Source organism: Eumetopias jubatus, unplaced genomic scaffold (assembly GCF_037043125.1).
Source record: "Eumetopias jubatus isolate StellerSeaLion01/CBP00866 unplaced genomic scaffold, mEumJub1_p1.0 scaffold_2, whole genome shotgun sequence".
NCBI classification, from domain to species: domain Eukaryota; kingdom Metazoa; phylum Chordata; class Mammalia; order Carnivora; family Otariidae; genus Eumetopias; species Eumetopias jubatus.
The window spans coordinates 147593912-147613704 of NW_028274808.1; the positions used below are offsets into that span (position 1 = coordinate 147593912).

General features: G+C 36.3%; 1 protein-coding gene across 1 annotated transcript in view; it reads left to right on the forward strand.

Annotated features, from left to right (window-relative positions):
• LOC114206698 (transmembrane protease serine 11E-like) overlaps positions 1–15523 on the forward strand; it is a 65080-nt gene extending 49557 nt beyond the window's left edge. The window contains exons 7-10 of the mRNA XM_028100573.1: positions 1946–2123; positions 3055–3314; positions 3903–4045; positions 15362–15523. Of these exons, the coding sequence (XP_027956374.1) occupies positions 1946–2123; positions 3055–3314; positions 3903–4045; positions 15362–15523 (743 nt within the window). The remainder of the gene's footprint in view (positions 1–1945; positions 2124–3054; positions 3315–3902; positions 4046–15361) is intronic.
• The last annotated feature ends 4270 nt before the right edge of the window (positions 15524–19793 follow it).

The window sequence follows — 19793 nt, forward strand, 5'->3', positions numbered from 1 at the left end:
TTGCCACCAATATTTATTGTGAAACTGTTGTGTGCTAGTGGTGTGTTAGGCAAAAGGGATATAAAATGGATGAGATATAATCCCTGCCTAAAGCAGCTCATACTCTGAGACTAGATGTATGAGACTAATGCATGAACACATAATTCTAAAGCAGTAGTTCTCAAACAGGGGTAATTTTGACCCCCACAGGGTCATGCTCCACTGTGACATTTTGGTTATCATGATTGCAGGGGGGATGCTACTGGCACCTAATATGTATAGGCCAGGGATTCTTCTAAATATCCTGTGATGCACAGCACAGTCATCCACAACAAAGAATTATCTATCTCAAAATGTCAATAGTGTCAAGGTTGAGAAATCCTGTTATAAACTATATATATATATAAATATGTAATATATGTATATATAAAATCAAGGTATATATGTATATATATGCTATATTATAATTAGTGTATATACACTATATTAGTGTGTATATATATATATAAACCTGTTATAAACAATGTTTATATATAAATAATATATTTAAATAGTGTATATATAATATGTATAACTAGTATAAATATAATTAGTACTGGTAACTATATTAGCATATATACATGCAAATAGAGACAGACATATATAGCTATGTATATATATACACACATATAGAGAGAGAGATGATGATTATGATGAAGACGAAGAGGGAACCCACAGAATGGGAGAAGATATTTGCAAATGACACTACAAAGTGCTGATTTCCAAGATCTATAAAGAACTTCTCAAACTCAACACCCAAAAAACAAATAAGTCAAAAAATGGGCAGAAGACATGAACAGACACTTCTCCAAAGAAGACATACAAATGGCTAACAGACACATGAAAAAATGTTCATCGTCATTAGCCATCAGGGAAATTCAAATCAAAACCACATTGAGATACTGCCTTACACCAGTTAGAATGGCAAAAATTGACAAGGCAAGAAACAACAAATGTTGGAGAGGTTGTGGAGAACGGGGAACCCTCTTACACTGAAGGTGGGAATTGGGAATGCAAGTTGGTACAACCACTTTGGAAAACAGTGTGGAGGTGCCTCAGAAAATTTAAAAATAGAGCTACCCTATGACCCAGCAATTGCACTACTGGGTATTTACCACAAAGACGGAGATGTAGTGAAAAGAAGGGCCATATGCACCCCAATGTTCATAGCAGCAGTGTTCGGAATAGCCAAACTGTAGAAAGAGCCAAGATGCCCTTCAACAGATGAATGGATAAAGAAGATGTGGTCCATATATACAATGGAATATTACTCAGCCATCAGAAAGGATGAATATCCAACTTTTACATCAACATGGATGGGACTGGAGGAGATTATGCTAAGTGAAATAAGTCAAGCAGAGAAAGTCAATTATCATACAGTTTCACTTATTTGTGGAACATAAGGAATAGCATGGAGGACATTAGGGGAAGGAAGGGAAAAATGAAGGGGGGGAATCAGAGGGGAAGACGAACCATGAGAGACTCTGGACTCTGAGAAACAAACAGGGTTTTAAAGGGGAGGAGAGTGGGCGGATGGGTTAGCCCAGTGATGGGTATTAAAGAGGGCATGTACTGCATGGAGCACTGGGTGTTATACCAAAACAATGAATCGTGGATCATTACATCAAAAATTAATGATGTACTGTATGGTGACTAACATAACATAATAAAATTAAATTAAATAACTAATCCAGTTTGTGGGCAGAGCAACTGTTAGAGAAGGCATCCTAGAGGACGTAATGATTGACTTCAATCTTACAAGATGAATAGTTGTTAAATTAGTGAACCGCTATAGTTGAAGAAACAGTAAGAACAAGAGAAAATATCTGATACTATTGGAGCACAAAGTTCAAAAGAAATTTGAGATAGTGACACAATTTGATACTTAAAAGTAACTGTTAGGTAAGGCATCATTTCTCTTTGGCAGGCTGTGGGACACGAAGGAGTAAAACTACAAGTCAGAGTCTCAGGATCGTCGGTGGGACACAGGTAGAAGAAGGTGAATGGCCATGGCAAGCTAGTCTGCAGTGGGATGGAATCCATCGCTGTGGAGCAACTTTAATTAATAGCACATGGCTTGTGAGTGCTGCTCACTGCTTTAGAATGTAAGTCCTGAATGACTGGCTTGTGAATGACTGGCTTGTGAATGACTTGTAAGCAAAGTACATTGGGGCGTGGCAGGAAGGAAATACCTCATGAAGTTGGAAAGAGATGAGTTTAATATAAAGATAAAATATACATCACAGAGTGGGACACTCATAAACCTTAATAAGAGGTTTAATAGCCTGGAAATGGAAATGGCATCAAAGTACACGGAGATAAATTATCCATTGATAAATAAATAATAATTTGTCAAAGGAAGCAGGAGTTTTAAAGAAGTTTTAAAATCATTTTTTGACTTTGAGCTTGATGTCAAAGAGCCATATCTCTCTGCTTTATATTTATCAGAGATGGGGATGGGAGATGGAAGGTTTGATCTCAGTGGGGAAATTTCACATGGCAAGAAAGAATTAAGTATGAAGAAATTTGGTAGTAACAAATTCAGCTGAGTAAGGTGACTAGTTGTATTCCAAAGAATAGAGACCTTTCAACCCAATGCAAAATGACTATGTACACAGGATAGTTATGTTTAGTTATATTTATGTGTAGCTTTTTCAGTTTTCAGAGAAATGTGTATGTTTGTGGATAGGGAACATGGTGCGTAGAATACATTTAGTTCTTTCATTCTGTATAAAATATGCTTTCCATATGTCTCTTGGAGTCACTGATTCCTAGAAATGTCAAAAAGCCCTAGGATCTGGGGTGAGCAACTCAGATGCAGAGTGGCATGTGTCTCCTAAAAAACATGCCACTGTGGTTTTTCTACCTGATGTTACTCCCGAGCCTGATTCTCAGATTAGAGTTTGTTTCTTTATATAGAAACTGTCATTTTAAAAAGAAAACTTATATTGACACCAGCAACCTAAATCGTTTAATATAAGTCATTACAGTGGTAGTATGGTAAAGTGAAATTTATTCTTCGTACTTTTTCCTCAGGTATAAGGACCCAGACAGATGGACTGTTTCCTTTGGAGTAACAATAAAGCCTCCAAAGATGAAGCAAGGCCTTCGAAGGATATTTGTCCATGAAAAATATAAGTACCCATCACATGACTACGATATTTCAGTTGCAGAGCTTTCTAGCCCTGTTCCCTACACAAATGCAGTACATAGGATTTGTCTCCCTGATGCATCCTATGAGTTCCACCCAGGCAATGAGATGTTTGTGACAGGATTTGGAGCACTGCAAAATGATGGTGAGCATCTGAAGAGAAATCAAACCATAGTAACCCAATTTGGTATTCTAAGGTATTTAAAGAATGGAATGTCATTATGCTAAAATATGTTGGTCAGTTGGTCATATGGACCTGGGTAAGTCAGACACTATTTGTGAACTAGGTCATTTAGAAGACACATACATTCCTTCATTGCTTTAGTTTACTCTATCAAGTGCCTCCCTACTATTGTAGTAATGGTGTTTGGTAAGGTGTCTGAAATAGTAAATATGGCTGAACGTTTTACTAGGGAATTAACCACATAAGAGATTGGGGATCATTAATATACCCAATTGTGAACATGCGAGAATCATAAGGTCACCATTCTCCCTACTGAAATTACATTCTCAGATTTGCCATGGGATGGAAATCACTTAAACAACTTGAGATTCTCTAATAGGTACCTATGTTTTCATTTAAAGTAGTTAGGAAATTTTTTTCCCCAAAATATGACTGTACCTGAAAAAAAAGACATATCCTAAATTGCCATCTCATCCAATAATTATGATTTTCTTAAGTTTATAGAATATACGTATATATGCAAATATAAAGACTATTTTCTTCCTTTAGGTGGTAGTCAAAATCATCTTTGGCAAGTACAAGTGGATCTCATAGACACTCAAACCTGTAACGAACCCCAGTCTTACAATGGTGCCATAACTCCTAGAATGTTATGTGCTGGCTTCTTGAAAGGAAAAAGAGATGCGTGCCAGGTACATGGTTTGACCTATTAGTATGCTGCAGAATTTTTTGTTCACTTTTTATTTTGAAAACATTATAGATTTATAGAAAGTTTACAGAGAGTTCTCATATATTCTTCACCTCATTTCCCCCAAACATGACATCTCACATTCCTATAGTACAATATAAAAGTTAGGAAATTGACATTGGTGCAATGTGTGCTTCTAGTTCAATGGCATTTTGTTACATGTGCAGAGTTGTGTAACCATCACTGCAATTGAGAACTGTTCCATCACCACAAAGATCTCCTTTATAGTAACACTTACTTCTCTATCACTTTCTTTTTTTTCTTAAGTTTTGTATTTTTTGTATTCTTTGGTTAAATACCTCATAGTGCAATTGCTGGATCATAGGGTAGTTCTATTTTTAACATTTTGAGGGACCTCCATACTGTTTTCCAGAGTGGCTGCACCAGCTTGCGTTCCCACAAACAGTGTAGGAGGGTTCTCCTTTCCTCCACATCCTCGCCAGCACCTGTTGTTTCTTGTATTGTTGATTTTACTCATTCAGACAGGTGTGAGGTGATATCTCACTGTGGTTTTGACATGCATATACCTGATGATGAGTGATGTTGAGCATCTTTTCATGTCTATTGGCTACCTGTATGTCTTCTTTGGGAAAATGTCCATTCATGTCCTCTGCACATTTTTAAATCGGATTATTCATTTTTGGGGCCTTGAATTTTATAAGTTCTTTATATATTTTGGATACTAACCCCTTATCAGATATGTCATTTGCAAAAATCTTCTCCCATTCTGTAGGTTGCCTTGTAGTTTTGTTGATTGTTTCCTTCATTGTGCAGAAGATTTTTATTGTTGAATAATTGATGAAGTCCTAATAGTTTATTTTTGCTTTTGTTTTCCTTGCCTCTAGAGACATATCTAGAAAGCAGTCGCTATGGCCGATGTCAATCCTGTATCACTCTTTCATCACTAATACCTGCCAATCATGAATCTGTTTTCCATCTCTACAATTTTGTAATTTTGGGAGTGTTATATAAATAGAATCATACTTATGTAGCTTTTTAAAGAATTCCATTTTGATTTATCTATTAGTATTTTTGACTAGGTTATCTCTGTGGAAAAATTTTTGTGGTTCCTTTAAGTTGTATATACATAACTTAACACAATCTACTGGTGTTGAGATTTTACTAGTTCGAATGGAGCATAGAATAGAAAACTTACCTCCCCTTAAACCTCTTTACCTTTCCCCATTTATAATGATAATATTGATGTAAATTTTAATATTTCCTCTACATCACATTGAGAACCGCATTAGATAAAGTTTTTGCTTCAAGTTCCAAACATAACTTAGAAACTCAAGAGTAGAAGGCAAGTTTATTTATTCATAATTTTGTTCTTTATTCCTTCCCCATTTTCTAAGATATTTTTTATCATTCCTTTTCTGTTTTAGAAACTTCCTTTAGCCTTTTTTTTTAGTGTAGATCTGCTGATGACAAATTCCCTCAGATTTTCTGTGTTCACATTCTTTATTTCTTATTCATTCCTGAAGCATAATTTTGTCAGATATAGAATTTAGGATTGGCAGTTCTTCTCTTTCAGCATTTAGATCATGGCCTCTGTGATTTCTGGTGAGAAATGTGCTATTACTAGAATTGTTTTTTCCCTGTAAATGAGCTGCCATTTCTGTATTGTTGTGTTCAAGATTTTTCTTTGTCTTTAGTTATCAGAAGTTTGATTATGTGTCTTGGCATGGATTTCTTTGGGTTATCCTGTTTGGGGTTTACTCAGCTTTTTTACTTATTTTTTATTTAATTTTTAAAAATTTTTATCAATAAATAAAATATCTTTACTCAGCTTTTTGGATGTGCGGATTTATGTCCATTGACAAATTTGGGAAAGTTTCAGCCATTATTTCTTTGAATGCTTTCCCAGCCCCACTCTCTTTTTTGTATCCTCCTGGGAGTCAAATAATAAGAATGTTAGTTCTTTTGTCACAGGCTCAGAGGTCCCTGAGCTTTTGTTTATTTTTCTCCCCCATTCATGATTCTATTGCTCAGACTGGATAATTTCTTTTTTTTTTTTAAGATTTATTTATTTAATTTTTTGACACAGAGAGAGAGACAGTGAGAGAGGGAACACAAGCAGGGGGAGTAGGAAAGGGAGAAGCAGTCTTCCCGTGGAGCAGGGAGCCTGATGCGGGGCTCGATCCCAGGACCCTGGGATCATGACCTGAGCTGAAGACAGACGCTTAATGACTGAGCCACTCAGGCACCCCCAGACTGGATAATTTCTATTATTCTATCTTCAAGATCACTGATTCTCTCTTCTGTCATCTTTGTCCCATTGAGCCCATCCAATCAGTTTTTTGATTATTGCATTTTTCAGTCTAATATATTCATTTGATCTTTCTGTATATCTGCTATTTCTTTGCTGAAATGTCTTATTTTTTAATTTGTTTCAAGCATAGTGGTAATTGCTCATTAAGACATTTTTGTCATGGCTGCTCTAAAATTTTGTCAGAAAATTCCAATATCTGTGTCATCTCAGTGTCAGTATCTGTTGATTGTCTTTTCTCATTCAAGTTGAGATTTTCCTAGTTCTTTGTATGATAAGTGATTTCCAGGTATATCTTGGACATTTTGAGTATTATAAGACTCTGGATCTTATTTAAATTCTTCTGTTTTAGCATGCTTCCTCTGACATAACACTGGATGGAGTAGTTGATGCTATCTCATTTCCTACTCATCCTCCTTTCACATCCAGGTAGGGGAGAAGAGCTTTGTTACTGCTGGATGGAGGTAGAATTTTAGGCTCTGTATTAAGCTTTTCTGATATCACTCTGGCTGGGAGAACCTTGTTACTGCTCCCTTTGTGGCCTCTACAGACATCATGGGGTAGTGGCCTCATTACTGTTGGCAGTGGGTAAAGCCTGACTTTCCACTAGGTCTCCTTTGACATCACCGTAACTGAGTGAGAGAGGTAGGTCTCATTTCCCCTGGGTTGTAATCTATGCTCCCCAGCTGGTCCCCATAAGAAAGAGAGAGAAGAGTTTCATTATTACCTGGCAGAAATGAAAGTCTGGTTTCCAACTCAGCCTTCTCTGGTTGGGAAGTGGGCCTTCTTACAGCCTGGTATGGATAGAAGTCTAGGCTCCCTACTTTGCCTTTGCTGATGGGGTTGGGATGGGGCCACAGTTTTTTCTGTGTTTGGCTGAAGTAGAGCAGATATTATCTAAAAGTTTTTTATTCTCCATAGTTTGCCCCTTTTTTGTTTCTTTGACTGGAGAGAGAAAGCTTTTCTTGAGGCTTCTTTTTCATCTGTATCTGTTGGCAGGTTGCTAGATTGACATTTTTTTAAGCTCTCTGTTCAGGATAAGTGGAGCAAAAAAGTAAATTCAGGGACCTCACTGTTGTGTCATTCCTTGAGTCCTAAGTTTCCTAGCTTTCCTGGCTTCTTCTATCTACCTTTCAGAATTTTTTATATTTATTTCTAAAGTCCAGTTTTTAAAAAATTAATTAGTTATTATCTTTTAAATTTAGTTTGGGTAAAAAAATAAGTAATTCTATTTTATCTTGGTCCAGAGCATAGGCATCATTTTGAATCCTGCTTTTGCTTTCCAGTATATAGGCTAGCATCATCAACGTGACTTTGCCCACTATGACAGCTATGACCTCTACGTCTTCATCTACATTGCTGATAGAATCAAGGCCAATACTGATTCCTTGGGTACACCTGTAAATACTCCTATAATTTTAATTTCGTGATTTGACAGATCTTATGTTTAATGTGCACTCCTCTGAGCTTCAAACTGGTTTTTGAAATTACATGTTATTCTGTATGTTTTCCAATCTAGGTCCATACAGTGGTATATCATTCATTTCTAAGAATTTTTTTCAGTTTTTCATGTTTTTTCTCTCTCATATACACACTGAACCTATTTTTTGTTTGTTTGTTTGTTGTGGTTGTTGTTTGCTTTCATTGGTTTTACTTCACTTAATCCATGACCGACTTCACCATTGTCCATTCCCAACTTTCACCTCTGGGTCAGTCAATCCAGCATTTTTCAATCTGCTATATTAAACTCTTTCACCCAGTTGACCTTTCTCCACACTCCTGGCAAACACTCAAGATTAGTCTTAACTCATTGTGTTTCTTTGTCTCCTCTGAAGCCTTGATTATTCCTGGAGGAAAACATGGAACAATATAGATTGGTCCCATTACAAAATTCTACAGAAAACTCAAGTTGATCCTGTGAATAAAATACTAAAATAAAACCAATTTAATAAAAGTCACTTGAAAATATACACATAATCTTCATTATTTGCAGATACTGTACTTATGAATTCACCTATTTGCTAAAATTTGTTTGTAAACCCCAAATCAATCATCAAGGCACTTTTGTGATCATTCATGAACATATGCAGAGTGGCAAAAAATTTGAGTCACCCAATGCACATGTTCCCACCTGAGGTCAAAAAAGGAGATGGACTGCCTTCTTGTTTCAGCTTTCACACCATAAACTTGTGTCCCTTTTTTGTTCCATTTAATGCCACATTTTCCTCATTTTTGTGCTTTTTGTTGGTGGCTTTGCTGTTTAAAATAGTCCCCAAGTATAGAGCCGAAGTAAAGTACAAGAAGGTAGTGATGTGACTCATTGAGAAAATATGTGTGTTAGGTAAGCATCATTCAGGCATGAGTTACAGGGCTGTTGGCTATGAGTTCAACATTGATGAATTAATAATATATCTTAAATAATGTGTCTTTAAACAGAAACATGCATAAAATATGGTTATGTGTTGATCAGTTGATGAAAATATGACCAGAGACTCATGGAAATCAAACCCTTTATTTTCCCCAGGAGGCAATGATTCAGCATTCACTAATTCTGGGTTTATGGGTACTTCATAAAAAACAACTGCTGTGAATAGCAAGAATCAGTTGTATTTTATTTGGCTTCTTGACCGTCATAGAATCATAGTTTAGATATTCTAGATCTTCTGTTGTCTTAATCTCCTTCATCGCATTTGCCTCTAACTTTACTAAAACTTGTGATTTTGCATTTGTGATCATCATTTATGATCTCCATTCAAATATCTCAGTTTCTATTTATGGCAACTTCCTTCCTAAAAGTCTGAGAGGAGTGCACATTAAACATACAGCTATATGCCTCTTTAGTATTCTAAATTTTTTATTACAGAAAATTTCAAATGTATGCATAAGTAGAGAGAGCCGTATAATGAACCCCTATGTACTCATAACCTAGCTTCAACAATTACCAGCTCATGGCCAATTTTACTTTATCCTTATATATCTTAACACAATCCTCTCAACACTTCCTTCCCCACCCTATTTTTTCAGATCTTTTTTGAAGTAAATCCCAGATGTCATATAATTTCATCTGCAAATATGTCCTCTACTGTACAATGCCACCTCTATGATGGTATTAGATGTTAATGTTCCTTATACATTTGGGGAATTAAAGAGAAGGAACTAAGTTTAACTCTATGATTACAAAACCATGCTTTCCTATCTCTGGAAACCATTTTTTTCCTCTCTCTGGTACCAGTTTTTTTCCCCATTATATGTCTAGTGTCCACAATTTTTTAAAAATGTTTTATTTATTTATTCATAAGAGTCAGAGAGAGAGAGAGAGCCAGAGGCAGAGAGCCTAGCAGGGAGCCCAATGCGGGACTCGATCCCAGGACCCTGGGATCATGACCTGAGCCGAAGGCAGACCCTTAACCATCTGAGCCACCCAGGCGCCCCATAGTGTCCACAATTTTTGACACTTGACCAGTTCCATATATTTTAAAGATCTCAAAAATCATCAGTAACATCATATGCAAAAATCTTTCCTTGGATCTCCTACTCTTTCTCACCTCAGTGCCATTTGGCTATTTCCTCTTTCTTAAAATATGATTCTTCTTTGGGTTCTATGATCCTGAAATATGCTGATTTCCCCTCCTCTTTCTCCCATCACTTATTTCTGGTTCCTTATTTTGGTTTCTTTTTCTCTGCCCCCCACCTTAAGACTCACTATCCATCAAGACTCAGGTCTTAGGTGAAATTTTTCTCTCTTCTCTATATACTCCCTGAAAGAAACGATCTTTTCTCTGAACTCAGCTTTCCCTTTAATGACTTCCAAAACTACATAATCAGAATTAAACTCTTGCCCAATTCAGTCTCACACTTCCACCTACTCCGAAACCATTTTCATTTATAAGTTTTAATGTTTAGTATAAGACTAAAATCTGTGTATGAGTCAAATGAATTTTTTGGTTTCTCAGTATATATAAAAGTTATGTTTACACTAGACTATAGTCTATTAAGTATGCAATAACATTGTTTAAAATAACCAATGCACATACCATAATTTAAAAGTACTTTATTGCTAAAAGTTGCTAATCATCATCTGAGCTTTCAGTGAGTTGTAATCTTTTTGCTTCTGGAGGATATTGCCTCAGTGTTGATGGCTGCTGACTGATCAGGGTGGTGGTTGTTCAAGGTTGGGGTGGCTGAGTTAATTTCTCAAAGTAAGACAATAATGAAGTTTGCCACTTAGATTTTCCTTTCATGAATGATTTCTCTATAGCATGAGATGCTGTTTGATAGCATTTTATCCACAGTAGAACTTATCTCAAATTGGAGTCAGTCATCTCAAACTCTGCCACTGCCTTACCAACTAAGTTTATATAATATTCTAAAACCTTTGTTGTAATTTCAACAATCTTTACAACATCTTCACTGGGAGTAGATTCCATCTCAAGAAACCACTTTTTTTGTTCATCCATAAGAGGCAATTCCTTGTCCATTCAAGTTTTATCATGAAATTGTAGCAATTCAGTCCCATCTTCAGGCTCCACCTTTGCTATTTGCACCACATCTGCAGTGACTTCATCCACTGAAGTCTCAAACACCAAAGTCATCCATAAGAGTTGAAATCACCTTCTTCCAAATTCCATTTAATGTTGATATTTTGGCCTCTTCCCATGAATCATAAATGTTCTTAAAGGCATCTAGAATGGTGATTTCTTTCCTGAAGATTTTCAATTTACCTTCCAGATTCATCGGAGGAATCACTATCCATGCAGCAATAGCCTTTACAAAATGTATTTCTTAAACAGTAAGACTTGAAAATCAAAATTACCCCTTGAACCATATGTTAGCAGGCATGAAAACAACATTAATCTTTCTGTACATCTCTATCAGAGCTCTTGGAGAACCAGTTGTATTGACAATGAGCAGTAATATTTTGAAAGAGATTATTTTTTCTGAGCAGTTTTTCTTGACAGTAGACTTACAAATATTTTGTAAAGCATGTTGTAAACAGACGTGCTGTCATCTGGGCCTTCTTGTTCTATTTCTAGAACACAGGAAGAGTAGATCTATCATAATTCTTAAGGTTCCTAGGATTTTTCAGAATGGTATGTGAGCATTGGCTTCAACTTAAAGTCACCAGCTGCATAAGCCCCTAACAAGAGAGTCAGCCTGTTCTTGAAGCTTTGAGGCCAGGCATTGACTTCTCCTCTTTAGCTATGAAAGTCTTAGATAGGATCTTCTTCCAATAAAAAAGCTGTTTCATCTACATTGAAAATCTGTGTGGGGCACCTGGGTGGCTCAGTTGGTTAAGGGTCTGCCTTTGGCTCAGGTCATGATCCCAGGGTCCTGAGATAGAGCCCCACATCAGGCTCCCTGCTCAGCAGGGAGCAGGGAGCCTGCTTCTCCTTTTCCTTCTCCCTCTGCTGCTCCCCCTGCCTGTGCTCTCTCGGGGTTTTTCTCTGTCAAATAAATAAATGAAAATCTTAAAAAAAATAGAAAATATGTTGTTTAGTGAAGCCATCTTCATGAATTATCTTAGCTACATCTTCTGGATAACTTTGGTGCAAATTCTACATCAGCAGCTACCTTGTCACCTTGCACTTTGGTGTTATGGTTACAACTCCTTTCTTTAAATCTCATGAACCAATCTCTGCCAGCTTTGACCTTTCCTTCTGCAGCTTTCCGAGCTTTTGCAGCCTTCACAGAATTGAAGAGAGTTAGAGCCTTGTTCTGGATTAGGTTTTGCCTTAAGGAAATGTTGTGACTTGTTTCTTCTTCTATCCAGACCACTAAAACTCTCTCCGTATCAAAAGTAAGTCTGTTTGGTTTCTTATCATTCATGTATTCACTGGAGTGGCCATTTTAATTTCCTTCAAGAGCTTTTCATTTGCATTAGTAACTTGGATGTTTGAATCAAGAGGCCTAGCTTTCAGCCTATCTCAGCTTTTGACATGCTTCCTCATTAAGCTTAATTATTTTTAGCTTTTGGTTTAGAGTGAGAAACACACCACTTTCCTTTCACTTGAACATTTAGAGGCCGTTGTAGAGTTATTAATTGGCTTAATTTCAATATTGTTGTGTTTTTGGGAGTAGGGAGGCCTAAAGAGAAGAAGAGAGATGGGGGAATGTCTGGTTGGTGGAGCAGTCAGAACACACACATTTATTTAGTTTCCCCTCTTTTATGGGCACAGTTCATAGCACCCCAAAACAATTACAATAGTAATATCAAAGATCATTGATGACAGATCACCACAGTAAATATAATAATGATGAAAAAGTTAAAAATATTGTGAGAATTACTGAACTGTGACACAGAGACACAAAATGGAAAAATGGCACCAATAGAGTTGCTCGACAAAGGATTGCCACAAACTTTCTATTTGTAAAAAATACAGTATCTGTAAAGTGCAATAAAGAAAGCATAATAGGGGCGCCTGGGTGGCTCAGTTGGTTAAGCGACTGCCTTCGGCTCAGGTCATGATCCTGGAGTCCCGGGATCGAGTCCCACATCGGGCTCCCTGCTCAGCGGGGAGTCTGCTTCCCCCTCTGACCCTCCCTCCTCTCATGCTCTCTCTCTCTCTCATTCTCTCTCAAATAAATAAATAAAATCTTTAAAAAAAAAAAAAGAAAGCATAATAAAGTGAGGTATGTCTGTATCTGTTTTTCCATTTTCAAGTTTCTCCTTTATGTTACTGGGTTTCATTATTGTTGAAGTCTTCTTTTACTTTTAGATCTTCTTCACATATAATCAATTAAGTCTTAGGAGATATTTTTCCCCTTTACCATGTCTTTCAAATGTATCTCTGTCCCCATTCTTTCTGTTTAACACCCTAGTCTATTCCTTCATTACTTCATATCTTAATCACTAAATTTGCTTCCTGGTTTGGCTTCTAGTTTCAAAAGTTTCTGTTATGATATGTACATTCTTGATTAAACTTCCTGTTTCTCACTAAACCACTCACTAAAAAGAACAGGATTTATGGAAAAATAGGGCTAGAGACAGACCAACAGATCCCTCAAAGTCTCTGCAACTTTGTACCCAGAGAATTAACAACAGCAGCAAAATTGTATCTTGAAAAATAGCTTGGAGAGTGTGGGCAGGCAGAATGCCCAGGGTGGCTGGTGGCTGACTTAGGGTTTGTTAAAAAATGCACAGAAATGACAGAGTGGAAGTACCAGCTTGCTGGGGCTGAGACAATGAACATGAAAGGGTAACACTGAGCAGAGGAGAAAGTGCAACCTGCCAGGATCCATGAATGGAATGAGGCTGTGGTGTGCTTCTCTGGCAGGGGAAGTCCAGGGCACAGGCACTTTTTAAATACTTTCTTTAAGTAGAACCCCAAGGCTCCCTATTTAGTGGGAGGTCTGCTCCTCCCTCTCTCTCTGCCCCTCCTCCAGCTTGTGCTCTCTCTCACTCACTCTCTCAACTAAGTAAACAAAATCTTAAAAAAAAAAGGGGGGGAGCCCCAAAGACCTCTGCCTGTGCAACAGCTCAGGTGAGAGCTTTTTCCTCTTCTTCTGAAGATTATAATTCTACTCTCATTATTCTGGCTTCCCTGCTGAAGACAAAACACATATAAACCATCACAATCTCTAGCTTATACTGATATAACTCCCCCATTCACCAATCATGTGTAAGCTAACTAGTTTTAGCAGGACAGACTATCTTTTGATACTTGTTGGTGGACATCACCTGATGCAACTTGCAAGGTTGTTAAGTACACTGCTATCTTTTTTCCTTAATTACTTTTTTCTCAGACTCATTTGCACCTTTCTCTTAAATAGATTTAAATTTTGTGATCTCTGGAATCTTCTATTTCTTCATCCTAATCTGCTCTGCTTTCATATAGCTTTGGGCTTCAGTTATCAAAATGATTTATTTGTGTGCTACCTGAGGGCAAGGCCCATGTATTTACACTCTTTTGACATCTCCTATGACTTTGAGGGTATGGGTAAACACTTATTGTTAATTGATTTAAAAATTACAGACACATTATTACAAATTCAGTTACCATTAGTATTACTTAATATTTTTACATGAACAAAAGAAATTGCACAAGGAAGTTAATGTAATGCAGGGGAAGAAATCTGGGCTTTTGAGTTAGATTGCTCTGGATTCAAATTCATTTCTGCCCCTGAATAACATGTACCATCAGGCAAATTACTTAATTTCTGTGAGTTTTGGTTTCCTTATTGCTAAAATGGAGAAAATGAAACTTCACATTTTGTTGCCAGAATTACATGAGTTAATGAGATAATATGTAATTAATTAAGAGCTCCATAGAGTGCTGAACATTTAATGGGTGGTCAATATTAGAGATCCCAGGATTTTGAGGAAAAATCAGCCTGTACCTTGTTTTTATGACCTGTATAAAGAAACAGCTCTTTAGAGTTAACAAGGCTTAAACAATTGGAATTTCTGGTTTTAAATATGTATTTACTAAGTTCTGATTTATGCCAGGCTCCATGCTAAGCACTTTATACTTACTGTCTTACATAATCTTCAAAATTATCACTGGAGATAGGTATTATTAAGACAATTAAATATGTAAATTAAAGGTCTTAGCCAGCTGGAAGAGCCAGACTGGAGATTTAAACCCAGGTATCTGACTGTAGTGTCTGTGCTTTTTATCAGTAATAGGCTCACCATTCTTTTGGGAGCTATGTCACACTTTTTATCAGTAACAGACTCACCATTCTTTTGGGAGCTATGTCACACTGATAAGGAATATGAGGAATTATCTTCTCAGATATACCAGATAAGAGTATTGTTATCCAAAGACATGGTGCCTCTAATCTCAGTGTACTGACCTATGAATGTAAGCCAATACTCCAGGTAGTGGACCTTCTCCCTTATGTGAATTCCTGACATGGAGAATTTCTTCTGCATTTGAGAACACTGAAAACTTTTGAATACCACCCCTTTCATTAAACTCGTTAGAAAAATAAAGAATACTGCTTTAATGAACTGAATTATTAATTACTAATCTCTCCCTTCTCCTGTAGGGTGACTCCGGAGGACCACTGGTTAGTCCAGATGCTAGAGATATCTGGTACCTTGCTGGAATAGTGAGCTGGGGAGATGAATGTGCACAACCTAATAAGCCCGGTGTTTACACTAGAGTGACTGCTTTCCGGGACTGGATCCGTTCCAAAACTGGTATCTAAGAGAGAAAACCCTAGTAGAATGGAGCACATTTTTGTGTATGGGCCATTCTCAGAGATACAGAATCACAGAAGTCTTGCAGGTCCCTTGGATCTGACCCATCTAACTAAACTGTCTGCTTTATATTTCCTTCCTAGCTCTGCTCCACACTGAGCATCCTGTTTCTGCAGATAGATTCTGTCCCACTTTGCATTCGTTTTCTAGAAGTTTTGTCATGAAAATTTTGGCTTGTTGACATAAATTTCTTATGCATATCTACAATTTGAAGTGATTCCTTCTTTCATTTCCCCAGTTTCTCTCATCTTAGTAAATCTCCACTTTTAAGGTGCAGGACAGAGTGAAAGGAAATGTAAAAAGGAAAGAGCTACATTTTTATGTACAGAGTATTAGGAGGTTTTTTTCCTTAATGGAATAAGGAAAATGATCACATTCATTATGACAGGTCAAGCAAACTGACTTCAGAACACCAAATACTTAATGATGGAGAAAGAATGGGAATTAAGGAAATGCACAGAAACCAAGATATAGTTTTATTTTCATTTCTAGCTAACAACTACAGAGATACACGTGGGGATGATTCTGTTTTCCTGTGGCCTACAATAATTATACAAACTCTATATAATGTACTTGTTCTAAGTTAAAGCAAATAATGTTTATTTAATATTGTACTGTTGAAGATATCAATATATAATAATAAAAATATCATCCATTTGCTTGCTATTATGATAGTTCATGAAGAAGGGGAAGATGGGAAAATAATATTACTCAATGTATTGCAAATTCTTTTAAAATCTGAGGCTATGAAAATTCATTTGAGAACAATCAGTATACCTTATGTGTTAAGATTTTTTGTTGTTGTTGGATAGAAGAGAATGAAGAGAGAATCAGTCCAAACTAGTGAATGAAATAGGATTATCACCAAGTGCTTCTGTATTTGTGTTTAAAGCCTTTTCAAATACAAAGCCTTGAAGGGAACAAGGTCCTGGTGTTCGTGTGTAGTTATAGTCATGCAAATGGAGTCCAGACCTCCATTTTGAGATGTTGGCACATCTTTGCCTGCTACTGCATTTCTGGCCTATGCTTGGACCCCTGGCCTATTAGACTTATTTGGGCTTAGATGGGAAGATATCAGAGGAATTTATCCTGGAAGCTGCCTCCCTGCTATGTCTCGTGTAGCACTGAATTACTAACTGCTTGCAGACGAAACTGAAGAGTAAAAGCCAAATATCAACCACTTTCATAATTTTAGTTTTGGTGAATAACTACTGAGCAGTTAGAGACACAGCATGCCAGTGATTTAGGCCATTATGAAGTTAGTTATAACTCATGCCATTACATATGTTCTGTTAACATGGTGAGATTTCACTAAATTTTTCCATTACCCTTGCCTCCTCATCCAAGTTCTCTATTGGACCATAACCACTTTGAAAACCAACATTAGTAGGAAAAATTTGACTTTTACTAACCCAAATAAAATTGGCATATGAACTGGTAAGATTTAGGTGCTTGCTGAAATAAAATGGAAACTGACATGAATTTACAGTGTGAAATATTTTGCATAAATTATTTTTGTTTCATTTAATAGATATTTTGAAAAAAAACAAAATTGAGGCAAGTGGTGAATTTTAAACAAAGATTTAAGTACATTTCAAACGAAATCACGCTCAGTGTTCCATCCCAAATGGATTCCCTTGTTTCAGTACATTCTGCAGTTGGGCCTCTAGGTGGCACCTGCAAGCTGTAGGAAGATCTAGGGAAACCAATGTCTGGATCTTCAAGTAATAAAAAGCATAGTAGAAATTCTGTATTAGGGTCTTATAAAACCAAAAGAATACAATTCCTCTTTCTGAAGCCACTTAAAAATGAATACATATAATTTGACATCATGATTAATATTTTCCAGATTTCTGGAGGTAATTTTCCAAACTAAAAACTTATAACATGTGATGTGAGTAATTTCTTCGGCAAATAAACTTGAAGAGACTTAAATTAAGGAGAAATTTTAGAAGTTTAATTTGACAATGGCATCATAGTCCTCAGAGAAATATTTCTGATGCTTTCTTTTACAAAAATTTTGAGAAACAGAGGTTGAATCACAGTGAAAATATGGGAACAGTTCAAACTTCATGTGCACAGAGAAATAGATAATACAGTATATCATACTTTTAAAATAATTTCTTTTGAAAGGTAACATGTAAAGAGTTTCAGCATTCTTGAACATGTCTATTTTAACTATCTCATTGGAGAAAGCTAAGAAGTCATGACAGGAATAATATTAATTGTACAAGAGATAAGGAGTTCCTTCTATATCTTTTATCCCTCTTCCCAGAGTATCTAGTAAAGTGCTCTATGTGTGATTGGCTTTCAGTAAGAATTGTTTTATTTTTTATTATGCAGAAAACATAGCTTTATTATTGTTTACCCGTTGATTTTAAGAAGCAATCCAGATTTTATATCAACTGTGTGACTTAAGCCAGCTGATTAAACACTCTAAGCCTCAATATACCCACTTATAAGACAGGGATAATGATATTTACCTCGAATGATTGATTGTAAGGATTAAAATGATACACTGTTTGAAAGTGCTTAGCACAGTTCTTAGAACATAGTAGGTGCTCAAAAAATAGTAGCTCTTATAACTATTGTAATTAAACTATAATCTTGTATTAAACAATTGGTACTTGATCATAATAGCTTGAATAAATATTTTGGAAATGAAGAGATAATTAGACTAACAGAATGGGCTGGTTTCTTGTTTAATGATGACTCCTCCTGGAAGGCTTCCTTGACTCCCTCAAGTGGATATAACATCCTCTTTTCTGAAATTCCTTACCATCTAAAAAAAAAAACTTAAAAAAAATTTTTTCAGAAAATCATAGATTTACATACAGTTGTAAAATATAATACAGAGAGGTCCTGTGTATCCTTTACCTAGTTTCTCACAATGGTAAACATCTTGCTTACTACAGTATAATATAACAACCAGGAAGTTGACATTGAGATAATCCTTCAGTCTATCAATTTTATTCAGATTTCACTGATTTTAAAAACATGCAATTATATGTGTATGTGTGTATTTAATTCTATGTAATTTTATCATGTGTGGATTTGTGTAACTACCACCACAGACAAGATGCAGCATAGTTTGATCTCGAGGATCCCTTAAGCTACCTCAGCCACCTGGTTTCCTCCCTATGCTTGTCCTCAGTCTCTAACTCCTGGTACCACTAATCTGTTCTGTATTTTTATAATTTTGTCTATTCAAGAATGGTATATAAATGGAATCATACAGTATGAAACCTTTAGAGGTTAGCTTTCTCACTCAACATATTCCATTGACATTAATCCAAGTCATGTGTCTCAATGTTCATTCTTTTATTGCTGAGTAGTATTCTATGGTAGGGGCGTACCACAGTTTGTTTAACCATTCACTCACTGAAGGGCATTTGAGTTGTGTACAATTTTTGACTATCATCAATAAAGCTACTGTAACATTTGTGTTGGTGTGTAGGTTTTTTTTGTGAACATTCATTCCTCTGGGATTAATAGCTGAGAGTGCCTTAATAGTCATTTGGTAAGCACATGTTTAGTTTTTTAAGAAACTGCCAAATTCTTTGCAACTGGCTTCTTACCATTTTTTTTAATCTCTCTGTACATACACTCTCTCCCCATGGCTTTTAGATATGTGTGAATAGATCTGATTTCAACAACTAGTCCCCTGAGGTAGGGACCATGATCAATTTATTTTTATAACCTTCACAGTTCATAGGAAAGTATATTATTTATGGCGCATACTCAATAAAGATTTATTAAATAAAGAATGAAGGTAGTAATAAAATTAAGCAAACATAGCAATACATGAGAAATTTTAAAAAAGGAATTACTCTGTGTAGAAAAAAAAACAGATTGGGGTGTCTGGGTGGCTCAGTCAATTGAGCATCTGGCTTCAGCTCAGGTCATGGTCCCGGAGTTCTGGGATCGAGCCCCACATTGGGCTCCCTGCTCAGTGGGGATTCTACTTCTCCCTCTGTCCTTCACCCTGCTCCTGCTCTCTGGCTCTCACTCTCTCAAATAAATAAATAAAATCTTTAAAAAAAATAACAGTATTGCCTTCATGAATGTATTATGCCATAATTTTTATAATTCTGGGCTTTACCACAGTACCTCCAAGTATCTCATATTGCTTGATAAATAATCTTGCTCTCCACACTTTCCCACGCGGTACACAATCAAATACAGATTAAAAGACATGGATTATATAATGATCCTATC